General features: G+C 38.6%; 1 protein-coding gene across 7 annotated transcripts in view; it reads left to right on the plus strand.

Moving 5' to 3' along the window:
- NETO1 (neuropilin and tolloid like 1) overlaps positions 1-13384 on the plus strand; it is a 77669-nt gene that overhangs the window by 2866 nt on the left and 61419 nt on the right. For all 7 annotated transcript variants that reach the window (XR_012498689.1, XR_012498690.1, XR_012498691.1 and 4 more), the window contains exons 2-4: positions 29-82; positions 327-464; positions 6255-6503. Coding sequence is in view for 4 of the 7 variants with exons in the window: in XM_074339846.1 (XP_074195947.1) it covers positions 29-82; positions 327-464; positions 6255-6503 (441 nt within the window). In the remaining 3 variants the exon portion in view is untranslated. The remainder of the gene's footprint in view (positions 1-28; positions 83-326; positions 465-6254; positions 6504-13384) is intronic.

Below are 13384 nucleotides of genomic sequence, written 5' to 3' on the forward strand. Positions count from 1 at the left end.
TCTTCCTAATTTTTCTTTTCTGTTTCAGTTGTAGCAAGTTTAATCATCCTCCATTCGTCTGGGGCAACCAAGAAAGGAACAGGTGTGTTTCTTTGGAAAACTGCAGATGGAACCCCTCTCCTTATTTGCATTTTCCTATTATTCCCCCCCCCCATTCTTGATATTCCAGAATATCTGAACATTTTATAGTGTGTATAATTGATTGGTTTTGACCAAGACAACATTTAGAAATTAATTTACTAATGGGTATTATAAGAATGTCCTCTCTATTTTTAGTTTTATAGAAAATTGGATGATGGCTCTTTTAAATTTTTTTTTTTTTACAGAAAAGCAAGCCACCTCAGAAACACAGAAGTCGATGCAGTGTGGAACTTGGACGAAGCATGCAGAGGGAGGCGTCTTCACCTCTCCCAACTATCCCAGCAAGTACCCCCCTGACCGAGAGTGCGTGTACATCATAGAAGGTGAGGGGCCGCTGCCCAGCCCGCCGCCTCTGTGCGGTGGATGCACAGTGTGCAAACACACATGCGGAAACGGGCTTTGCAGACCCTGCATGTAAAGGGCTCTCCATGAATCAAATGCCTGTGATATCTGCACTGAAGCTAAGGATGGAAATGCTGAGGGTTATGAACAAGTAACACCTGGGAAGGAAGAACAGCTCGACAACTTAGTTTATTTTGCAGTTGATTTAATGGTTTGGAAGTCTAAATTAATGGAATGGATGCATACTTGGCATTACCCTTGTAGACACCTCTCTATTATAAAAGCATGACTTTTAAAAATACAGATGAGTATTTTGTCTAGTGATAGGTTTTAATACATGTTAGCACCTGATGACCCCAAACTTGCAGCCTCTCCCCACACCCCAACACACACAGATGGAGCTGCCTCAATGAAAGGTATGTATGCTCAGTATTTACGTATAAATAAAGGACACATTCTTTCGTTTGATTGATCTTTCAAAGAAAAAGGCTTTATATTTAACTGTCTTCAAAAATTTCTACTTAGAAATGATTCTTTTTCTTTCTGTAATTTTTGGGCCAAGACTCTTCCCTCTCTGCTTCTGCTTGAGGTTGAACCTTTAGCAAAGGTGTCCCACACTACAAGAAGAAGGAGAAAGAATGAGCTCTGGCAATAGACGGGTAAAGCTGACAGAATGGCACTCTGGCAGTGCTTCCTCCTCTTATGACTCATAGGAAAGGAAGTTGAAATATGGAAATTTGGGGTTAGAATTAGTTGTGACTTATTACGTTAATATTACATATCTATTATAAATAGAAAGTTAGGAACTTTAAAAGAACTTAACATATATTAAAACATTTAATCATAGGAAGTAGATATATTTGTTCTCCCTATTTTACAGATAAGAAAACTGAGGCACAGTAAAGTTAAATATCTCAATTTCACATAACTTGTCTTTTAAAATAACAGTATTTTAAACTTCACATTATTGAAAAGAACAAAAGTAAGTAGTTCTCATTTTAGAGATTAATTCAGAAGCAAATCTTTGCATGTTAATTGTGCTTTCATGTTTACTATTATTTAGAATTAAATAGCACTGCTAACTTTTGGTTTTAATATCATACACATATTCACATGCATTCCTAGTTACACCAAGGGCAAAACTTAAAGTTGGGAACTAGAGCCTCCTGTTACTGTTAAGCTTGCTTCTGTAGCCTTTTTGAAATACTTTATACTAGTCATGTTTTAAATTCATTTATTTAAAATTCAAATATTTGTTGAAACAACTACTAAGAAACAACCACTCTTCTAGGCACAGTTTAGAGAGTACTGAACAAAGCAGGCATGGTACTTGCCTTGTGGAACTTAAAAATATGGTCTTTCAGTAAGCAATGTGAAGTCCCCCAAATTAGCACAGGTTCTGGGATGGGGGGAGGAAGAGAAGGCTGTAAGGAGGAGGAGAGGGTCACGCTCAGTTTTGACCAACACGCAGGCGGTCATCATTCCACATGGATCAGCAGAAGCAGAAGTTCAGGGATGCAGAGTACGTGGGACCCACATGCGGTGTCTGCTGAGAGTGAGGTCAGGCACCAGCCAGGACGCTCAAGACTCGGGCAGGCTCATATCTAGGTGGACCAGGTATTCCAGCTGTTCCCCCAGGAAAGTTTCAACTTTGTTATAGGCAATGGGGCACCGTTGAAATAATGTAAGTAGAGAAATAAAAAAGGTGACATTTTGATGAAGTCACTAAAGGAAAACAACATTAAGTGGAAACCTGTTCTGAAAGATTAAGTAAATCATAGTAAAGCCTGAACTAGAGAAGTGATAATGGGGACAGGTCAGTGGAAGAAATGAGGTGTGTTTAGGACACTGAACCCTGAGTGATAGGACGTGGCTAAGAGAATAGAGAGTTCCAGGACTAGTCTCAAGTGTTTGGCTGGTGACTTGTTAGATGGCATTGCAATGCCAGATAAGGAATATAGGTGGAAAAAGAGAGTTTGATTAGTGTGTTCAATTTTGGTGTTTAACCAGATGTCTCATAAAGAGATTGGATATATGGCTGTTTAACTCAGTGGACCGTTCTGGGCTGAAAATATATATTTATAGGTCATACATGTAGAGATTGCTATTAAGGATATTACAATAAATAAAATTGACCAGAGAGAGTATTTGGAACACTGTTGTTCAACCCTTTCAAAAAATGCAGATGCCTAGGTGTACTGCTCATGAATTCTGACTGAATTGGTCTTAGGCAGAGCTGCAGGCATCATTAAGTTATAATCGCTGTCCATCGGGAAGTCAGTGGCACCTGGAGCTCTGGTCTAGAAAGAAGGAAAAGCAGACATAGACCAGATGTCTGGAAAACAACCTGTAAGGGATGGGCAGAGTAAATACAGGGAAAAGCCAGAGAGGGGGACTGGAAAATCAGGTGAAAGGTGCCACAGAAACTGGAGAGGACGAAGTTTCAAGAAGCAGAGAGGAGCCAAAGAGCCAGCTGCTACAGCACAGAAAAGTCAGTTCAAAGCAAATGCATCTAGTGCAGGAGGCAGTTAAGAAGCTGTGAGGACTTCAGAGCATGCGCTGTCATAGACATGGTGGGGTGGGGGGCCAGCTGCCTGTGGATGGAGGAGCTCTTGGGGGTGCTGATGGGCCCACGGTGGAAAGGAGGTTTCTTTATTTTTTTCTTTGTCTTCTCTTCTTTAAATGGAATAAATTGTCATGTTTAATTCTGAGAATTGCCTGTTCTGTAGGAAAAGGTACCTTGAGAATAGAAGACAAAGATGGATAAATAGCTGGTCACGTTACTTGAGGTAAGAAGATAGGTTGTGATAAACATGGATGGAGTCTCAATCACAGAAGGGAAGGTCCCTTGTATGGATTTCAGGTTGTCCTACAACTCTCTCAACGAAGAGGCGACTTTCAGTGTCATTGTGCACGATTCAGATGGAACTGTCCATAGCTCTACATGTGTCCAAAGAGTCTCTAAGAGGTTAAGTCCACTTGAAAAGGAACCTCAGTGTTTGATCAGAGACAGCCTATAGAAAATGGTGATGTGAAAAGTCGCTGTGAATTGAGACATTTGAAGGGGGAAAAAATGTAAGTTTAGGGGGTTGGAACTGCATAGCTTCAAGTGGTTTACTTCACCATAATCACTCATTTTTAAATCTACAATGAAAATTGTAGGACATGCTTATTTTTTTTTATTTTACCACCTTCTAAAATTCAGTTAGTGGAATTTCAGATATGAGTTTGTGTAGTTACCTTCATGCTGGCCCAAAAGAAAATGAATTGTCAACACGTCACGTATTCTACCAAAAGTCATAATGATGGTATGTTTCCTGAAGGAACATTGAGCGGTTGGTTTATCCATGTTGGACAGAACGTAAATGACAATGAAAATAAAGGTTTAACTAAATGAACTCATGTTAGGTGGCCAAGTATGTCCTATGGTAATAGGGAAAAATAGATGGATATATGTTGATTGATAGAGTTTTAGGTAAATGAGCACAGGACGGTTCTCATCTCTTTACCTTTCCCTAACCATACATTATGTACATCTAAAAGAAATATCCTATATTCTGAAATCATTTATTTCCTCATAAAGCTTATCATACTAGCTTCTCAAAGAAAAGATAAATAAGCAGATACATCCTATAGGATAATATACATACAAATACTACTTTAATGATAGTACATAAATAGGTCCAGTTTCTTAAGCATTTGCCTTGTTGTTATTGGACAAAAAAAGGGGTGGGAGTGGAGTAGTGTGGGGGAGCACATGGTTTTCCAGGTAATTTCTTAGGATATTTTCTAATTTTCAGATTTAAAAACAAATCATTGGCATTCCATTGAATCTATCATTATGGTATATACTATATATGCTGACCTTTGTGTTAGTGGTAGATAAAATTATTGCTGATTTGTCTTGTAAGAGTAATAATTGACTCTTTTCAATGTCCAAAGAGTCAGAAACATTTTTAGAGATTAAAAATAATCCATAAAACTGTATTTTAACATGGATTGACGTTTAAGCAATCCATCTTCAATTTTATCTTTGGAAAGTGTCAAGATTATATTTCATTTTATAAGTCTCTGATTTCCAAGTCATGATGTATCTCAATTCTGTATAAATTTTGGCATCCATACATACAAGGCTTTAATTTTAAAGCCATCAGGGGAGACATTCAATATATATCTCAGAACTGGTGTGGTGTGGACCGCAGTCACTCAGAATGGTCACCGACCACATGGGGGGGAGCAGGTCCCTCTGTGCCAGGTCTTAAGGTCCAGCTTCTTGGAGCAGGTTGGTTCCTGAAGAGGGCTAAGTGGCTGAGAAGCACTCAGGGGACTCAAGTCAACAGCTCTTCACAAACTAGGGAAAATGTGTGTAGGTATCTCAACAACTGTCAAGGCTATTTGGGGGTATCCTGGCTAAATATCCGTCTGGAATGCCAGAATGTTGAACTGTTTTGGACATGACAGTGGAAAAATGGGTGGGCAGTAGCAAATGCTCCCATAGGGCAGGTTTACAGAGCTGCCCTAGAAGGCTCTTCCGTGATAAAAACATTTGTGGAAGACAAGCTCATTTACATTTCAACCAACAAACTTTTTTTTTTTTTTTTGAGAACTCTTCAATGACAAATATTGTGCTGAGTGCTGAAAAAAGAAGGTGAATAGATAGGGTTTCTGTGTTTGGTGAGTAGATTTAGAGAGGAGGTTTCTTTTAAGCAAGATTTGCCTACAAAGAGAGGAGTTAACAAATTGGAGGTATTTAGATACTCAAGAAAGTGGGAAAAATACATGACAGCCTGAAAGAGCATATCTCAGAAAACATGACATGTCTGGCATAGCCTAAGCTTGGACTGCGTGTAAGGTAAAGAGACCCTGGTAGTGTGTGTTGTAGGCTACCCTTAAGGATCCTACCGTGTTTCCCTGAAAATTAGACCTAGCCGGGCAATCAGCTCTCATGTGTCTTTTGGAGCAAAAATTAAAAGAAGACCCGATCTTATTTTACTAGAAGACCGAGTCTTATGTAATATAATATATTATAATGTAATGTAATGTAATATAATGTAATGTAATGTAATATAATATAATATAATATAATATAATATAATATAATATAATATAATATAATACTGGGTCTTATATTAATTTTTGCTCCAAAAGATGCATTAGAGCTGATGGTCTGGCCAGGTCTTATTTTTGGGGAGACGTGGTATATGCCAAGTGCATTGATCATTTTCCTGTAACTGTTGGAGTTTTGCTGAAGAAGTTTGAACCTGAGAGTGACATGATGAGATTTGTGCTCGGAGAAAAATGGCTCTTAATTTCCTCCTGCATATACTTCGATCTAATCATGGCCATCTGATTGCGATTATTTGAACGGTTGCATAACTCTGTGGTAAACAATTCTCAAGTGGTATCTGACCTTAAAACTGGTTAGTCCAGAAAATATGGGAAAAGTACAGAAAGATGCCTCTCTACTTTATAAACCTGAGTCAGCAGCCTTTCACAAAAATATTGTGATTTGTTAGTTCTATGTCAGACATCGAAATGGTCATTTTATATCAGAAGAATATTTTGTGCAGTGTCTAAGGGTCACCCCTTAGTCTTATAGAAATATTACCCATTGGAATCCTCCATATAGCATCCTTGCTTCGTGTTTCCATCATTTCATGCTCAAAGTTTGATAAATGTGCAGATAAAATCTGAAGTAGAATCAGAAAAATCAAATTAATGATTCAAGAAGGGCCTTCTAGACATGATTTTTCTTTCTTTTTTTTCCCCAGCTGCCCCAAGACAGTGCATTGAACTTTACTTTGATGAAAAGTACTCTATTGAACCGTCTTGGGAGTGCAAATTTGATCATATTGAAGTTCGAGATGGACCTTTTGGATTTTCTCCAATAATTGGACGTTTTTGTGGACAACAAAATCCACCGGCAATAAAATCCAGTGGACGATTTCTATGGATTAAGTTTTTTGCTGATGGAGAACTGGAATCTGTGGGATTTTCAGCTCGATACAATTTCACACCTGGTAAGTAGGGACTTGTTTTTTCCTTATATCTTTTTCTTCCTTAGTTTCTGTCTTCCTAGCACAAGAACTTTTGTAAGACAATTTTATAATTTTTTAAAGAATTTTCCCATTCTATTTAAAACCAAGCCTACAATGCTCTCTCCTTTTATTTCGTAAATTCTGAAAAGAAAATAACTTTTCCGTCAGCCTACACTAGAGGTAAAGTGAGGTGACTCAGGGGTCTGGATGGTCATCAGCATCACAGTTAATTAAATGGACTTCCATTATGCTGAAATGTGTAATTTCAGAGACAATCTGTAATAAAGAAACTAATTATACATTAAATCCCAATAAACCTGAAAAAGCAATTGTATTATTGTAAAATGTATCCATCAAAATGATCTTTGGAGAATTTGAACAAGAAATTCGTTTGTTCTGAAAATTATACTTTTTAAAGCAAATGGATCTTAGTATAAAACAGACTAATCTCTTTATAGAAATGCAAATCCCTAAGAGTCAGGATGAAAGGAAAACTGGACCCATAGCATCCAAATATTCATTTGCAAGGCGAGGCAGTCATTATCTGTAATTATATAATTGCACATTCTATGTCAATTTTCCTTCTAACCTGCTAATATTTAAAAGGGTCTGTGATGTTGACTGGCTCACTTTATCATGAGTTATCATTTATTACAATAAAAATTGGTTATCACATTTTCAAATTACAAGAGTGTCAGGCTGAAGCCATTTGAGATTTGATGAAAAGTCATTTTTTATGGAAAAATGTCTCAATTACATAAAGCACATTATTTATATATAATTGCTTTTTTTTTCAGTTTGCACATATTTTACTTAGGTTATACTTAGGTGTTACTTAGGTTATAATAGGCAATAGATGATATTGGAATATACTGTGTAAAATTTGTTGAAGTTTCTCTTGTATGTTGCAAAGGTAACATCAGAGCAAGGATGTGATGCTCAGTTCAAACACTAAAATTTTTAAAAAATGATGTGCAATTAATGATAAGTTTCATTATGATAGCATGCTTTATGTTAAATAAGTCAGATATTCACTGTACCCTATACATTAACCTTAAACATTAGGTGTGTTTTAAGAATATCGCCAGGAGGCTGGGTTTTAACTGTGCTTTGCTAATAGTGGACAGCTCACAGAAATCATGGGTGTTTTACACATGGCGCTCAAACTCATTTGATGGTTTCCAAAAAGGATGCAAACATTTAGATGACTTGATTAGTCCTAGAGTTGGAAATGGAAGTATATATTTTTTCTTAACTGATATTTGAGTCTAAACAGGACCTAGAGAGTGGCACATGGTATGGTGCAGGGTTTTATAAGTTGTATTTTCATTCTGGAATTGGTGATCATGGGAATAATATCTGGGATTTAAATTTGTGGATTCATAAAGAATGGAGGGTCAACTAACATACTTTATCAACATACATGAGGCGACCCACCTTTCTAGGCTGACTGGAGATCCCATAAACTGTGGCACTCAATGTGGCACCATAGGTTTTAAACAGCCCCTTTGTTCCCTGGGCACAGTTCTTCCCTGTCTGCTTCTTTAGGGCCACCTCACTTCATCTAAAGGAGGAGATTCTATTATCAGGAACAATTGAATCGGGAGGGACCTCAAGAAGATGCATTAAGGATAGACCCAGGCTCTGTTTCCACTCCCACATTGGCAAAGGGGCACTGAGCCTCTGAGGGAAAAGCAGGACCATAAAAAGGAGACTTGTAACACTTCCATGGCCGCAGAAGTTGAGGCTCCATGGCCCTAGGCCATTGCCTGGTGGCACAATCATCTACAATTCATTCCATAAAGAGGCAGGACTGAGGAAGCCAATTAGTTAATGAAATAGGAAGGTGGCGGGGATGAGTGATTATTTAGGGAGCTTTTAGGGAGAAGGAAGAGGGAGGCTTCAGTTTAATTTGGCTTGATATTCATTTGGTGGTGTGCTTCAAGCAGTGATTTGGGAAAGTAGAGGGGGGCAGTGTTCCTCAAGTCAACTTCATGATTTCAGTTCTAAGACATGGCTGCAGTCACCAGGGAACCAGATCTGGTTTCCAGTCCTGGCTTTCTTGTTTCTCGGTTGCTGTAAACTTTGCACATAATCCTTACATCCATGCCTCAGTATTTTTATTTGCAAAATAAGGATACTATTGAACACCTCATAGTATTGTTTGAAGAGTGATTGTCAACCAATGCATACTTAGGAATTTTCTCACTTCCTGTAAGATCTCAACTGTTGGGAGCTATTGGTTTCATTAATTTGATCATACGTTCTTAAAAGCAAAGGAGGCCTGGTATAGATTATTAAAACAAGTTCCCAGATTTTTAAAAATTACAACAGCTCTTTCTGATTTGGGGGGGCAGATGTGAAAACCTAACACCTGTATGTGTGCCACTTTTCCTTGTTAGCCTTGTTTAAATGAGTCCAGGCCTCCATATGGGGGTTGTTGTTACTTGTGACGGCAGTCATGAAACATGTCAGAGCAGAAATGGCAGTGGGAAACCTAAGTGGTCTCTATTACTTTCGTGAATTTGCCACGATCTGAAATCGATCTTAATCTTACAGTCTCAGAAACTTGATGTCAGTCCTCATATTAATTAATCACATTAACCGAGCTGAAAAGGTTGAATAAACATATATACATATGTACATTTATGCACATATCTATACATACATACACACACTTAAACATATGTATGTTATCAATAAGAATTCTTACAATTACGCAGCTCAATTGTTCTTATAAGCCAGCGTTCACAGGTACCCGGCTTATAAGCAGGACTGATAGCAAATGTGAAATCCAAATATGGAAGCTTAGATGCCGTGCATTTTAGCACCATCCAGCTATGATGTTTGATGACTCAGTTCCATAACATGGATCTTTTCTCCCAATGAGGCTCTAGGTCTCAAGCTGCCATGGGCCAGATCCCCTGTCCAGTCTTCAGCTTCCACCCTGCCTGGCCAGAGCACTAATTTGTGTCAGCTCTTATCTGAAAACGTGTTTCTATTTCTTCATATCCAAGTCTCTTTGACTTCTTTTTCTACTCAACTGAAAAAACAAAACCCTTCAGTGCCTGGCTGCTGGGAAGCTGGTAACGGTACTTTGGAACTGGTGGTAGGTGGGAACTAGCCAAGTGGACGTCAGGCATGGGTTTGGAGGGTAGGAGGGCAAAGCCAGACAAGACACCATGAAAATGCTCTTCACAGGGGTTTTCCAGTATCTCCTGATTCATTTGGATGATTCCTCATTATTTCAAGGATCGTGGTTATTTTTGGATACTGTGTCATTTCCAGGGTCCACAGTGCAGTGATGACTCACCCAGGATTATAGTCTAGTATGCGTAAGGACAGTGAGATTGAGCGATAGTCAGGAGTCAGCTGGTTCACATCCTGGGATTTGCAGAACTGAAGGACGAGGGTGGGGCTTAAGGAAGGGCGAAGGGGCCCAGAGCCCTAGCTGGATGGTTTTGGATGATGCCTCCAGGGGAAACCTCTCCTCTTCCTGTGCAAACAGAGTTGTGTCGTGATGTCTCCCAAACAGTACACTCTCCCACCTCTGGGAAGAGAGAGAAATTCAGAATCACTGAAAATGTTGAGTTGCGTGATAGAAAATTTGATAACCCACATGTAATTTAACAAGAAAACATATAAAAGTGCTCACTGTAATAGAATGATACTGTTTTCTCATCTTCACAAGATAATCTTTTTCTTAAAAAAGATGGAAACCACAGTTACTATAAAAAATGAATAATGAGAAAATATTTGTGATAAAAGTACTTTAATAATATTGGAATAATATTTACCAAACTTAAAACAATGTCGTCAGGGGGTCATGGTGTACTTGAAGGTGCCAAGATGTAAACATTTACCAACATTGTCAGCAATGGTTTAATTTTTGAAAAATACTGGGGTTTTTTTTGTTTGTTTTTTTTTTTGTATTATTTGTATAAATAAAATTATTTAAGATAAAAGCATCTAAAAAGAAAAATACCATAGTTGGTAATTTTTCAATGAATTTTTAGAAGGGGGAATACCATTTCTCTATATTCTGTAATTTCTTTTAATCAGACTAAGAATGCCTTTTGAGTAGAAAATAAGTTTCCACTCTAGCCAGCTGCCTTTATGCCTCAATTTTTGCCAGTGAAAATATAAACTAAAGAAAAAACATGGAACAGTGTCTGCTGTATTCCCAGTCCAGTGGCATCATGGGGGTTTTGTTCAATTTTATCAAGAAAAACATCCAGGATGCTGTGTAATCTTGGGGAGAGTAACCCTTTCGATGTCTTTAGGAACAAGTATTATTTATTCACCTTCTGTTCCACTTCCTGATAGAGAGATTTTCTGCTGTTTACAGTCACAGAGTGGGAAACTTATGGCCTCTTCCTCTGGATAGTTGATTCTGAACTAGTCTTATGAAGCAACGTTACACACACCCTCTTGGAGACATTTGATTGAAGGGTTCTGCCTCGGCCTACCAAATAGGTGAGGGGGAGTTAGGTGCTGGCATGGCAGTGAGTGGAGTTGTTAAATAAGTTGAATTGATGAGGATACTTTGTACTGAAATAGCACCTTTGGTCTGAGGAACTCCAAGTGGTTTAGAGTGTTGGGCCCAGTTCCGAGCCGCCTCTCAAGTGCCATGCTGATGGGCTTCAACGCAATGGGAAGAATGCACCGCAATGCAGCCATTTTGGCTGAGTGTTTTAAAAAGATGCCTATGAGGGTAAATCAAATATGTTATTTAGGTAAAATATCGTCATGGAGTCAATGTTATTTCAATTATTCAGTGCAATATCTCTCCTTTTTATCTAAAATATGAATGCATGTGTGCGTACTAACCATGTTGAAAGTTCCTAAATTTTCCTGTCTAATCAGAGTTTTGTTACATGCTCTGGTTTAAGAAAAAAAGGAAAAAACAACATAATCTATATCATTTTCTCAACAACTAAAGTTTAAGTTGGATTTTGCACTAAAAGATGAAAGAATAAAAGGTTTGAGAAGCTATGGTTACAAGGACTTTATTTGATTACTTCGTTTTTCACATAGAAATAATATGGAATAAATTTAGGTCAGATAGTTTGTTTTGGTTTCTATTATATTTACACTGTGAGCCCAAAATATTTTAATTTCAGCCCCAGCAAAGGCCGTCAAATAGAAAATATATGGAACAAAATCACATGTGTTCTTTTTATATATATATATAACTTTTTTTATTAGTTTCAGGTGCACAAAACAATGTAATTGTTAGACATTTATCATTTATACCCCTCACACAGTGACAACCCCCCTTCCTCCATTCACTACCCCTCTGACATCGCACACAGCCATTACATTTCCACTGTCTCTTTTCCTAATGCTATACTCCGCTTCTTGTAACTATATGTATATATAAAATTGTAGTTGATGTTCATTATTGTTCAGCTTCAGCTTCCAGTGTACAGTGTAGTGACCAGACATGTAAAGATTTTGTAGGGTATCCGATGGTCACATGTGTTATTGAGGCACATTTTTCAAGAAATGAAGTTAAAAACTTGACAGTCCCAGAGGAACAAATTTATCAACATCTAATAGGCACCACAGATATTCATGTGAGGGTGAGTTCATCGATCCCTTATTCTCATCCACCCAGCTGTGACTTGGGTGAGCTGATCTGTACAATACAGGGCTCAGAGAGAGAGGGGGAGAGAGAAAAAGGGGGAGAGAGGGCGAGAGGGAAAGAGGGCGAGAGAAAGGGCCAGGGAGAGGGCGAGAGAGAGGGAGAGAGAGAGAGAGAGAGAGAAAGAGAGAGAGAGAGAGAGAGACAGAATATGCTGTTTGGTCTAGGTGGGTGTTCAGGAGAGAAGTTGAGAGTGGGAGAGAAAATTCCAGGATTAGCTCCCATCTGTGCAGACAATATTGAAAGCTGTAGCAAAGGATAAAGAGAAGAGAGATTTTTAAGAAGTTTCCTGTACAGAAAGAATGCCTTCCTCACCTTGTGTCCTGGAGAGGTGGAGAAAAGTGTTCAGGGGTGTTTATACTTATTTAGTGGGGTTACTCGCTGGACCTGCACGTTTTTGTATATGGTGTATAGGGTCCCAGGTATATTTCCATTGCAGATGTGTATTTTCTTTAGATCTGGAAGAGACCATGGAGTTCATCTCTTTGAAACTTTTCATTGTAAAGATAGAGAACTAAAGGTCTAGAGAAAATACGTTGCCCAGGCTCGTGAATTTTGTGTAGAAGTTAAGCTACTGCTTGCACATCCGTTATGTAACCACCATGCTGATCCACCTTCTATAAAGGGTAGAGATTACAACCTTAATTACATCACACATTGCAAGCACTTTCAGTACAGTTATATTAAGGAATTTAATTAAGGGATAATACTGTATCACCCACATTTCACCATTAACTGGTGTATGAATTTAAAAATTCACCTCTCCCATGTTGTCTGAAATGTCTTTCAATTCACAATGACCAAAGAGGCAGTGATTTGTCCCCCCTCCCTCTACCTCTATTATAAAATTTTGCATTGGCAACACACCTAAGCCTGACGGTACAGTTCATTTCCTGTGCTTCTCAAGTATCTGTTGTTAGTGACATGGTCAGTGTCTGACTGTCTCATGACTTGAAACCTGTGGCTCATCTGCTAAGTACTCAAGGGGAAACTCTAATTCCCTCCTCCTATATCTCCCACAATTTCTCCTCCTTTATAACACACGTCTCTAATGTTTTTTGTGATGCCAGGCGCTTGCAGTCAGCACTACCATTCCTCCCTCCAGGGCTGCTGGTAGAGTCTGTGCATCAATGACACTCGGTTGACGGGGAAAGACGGGCTAATTGCATTCCTATTCAGACACCCTGGAGCAGAGCCACATCCATACCCATTTAGG

The sequence above is a fragment of the Rhinolophus sinicus genome, linkage group LG09, assembly GCF_036562045.2.
Source record: "Rhinolophus sinicus isolate RSC01 linkage group LG09, ASM3656204v1, whole genome shotgun sequence".
Classification (NCBI taxonomy): Eukaryota; Metazoa; Chordata; class Mammalia; order Chiroptera; family Rhinolophidae; genus Rhinolophus; species Rhinolophus sinicus.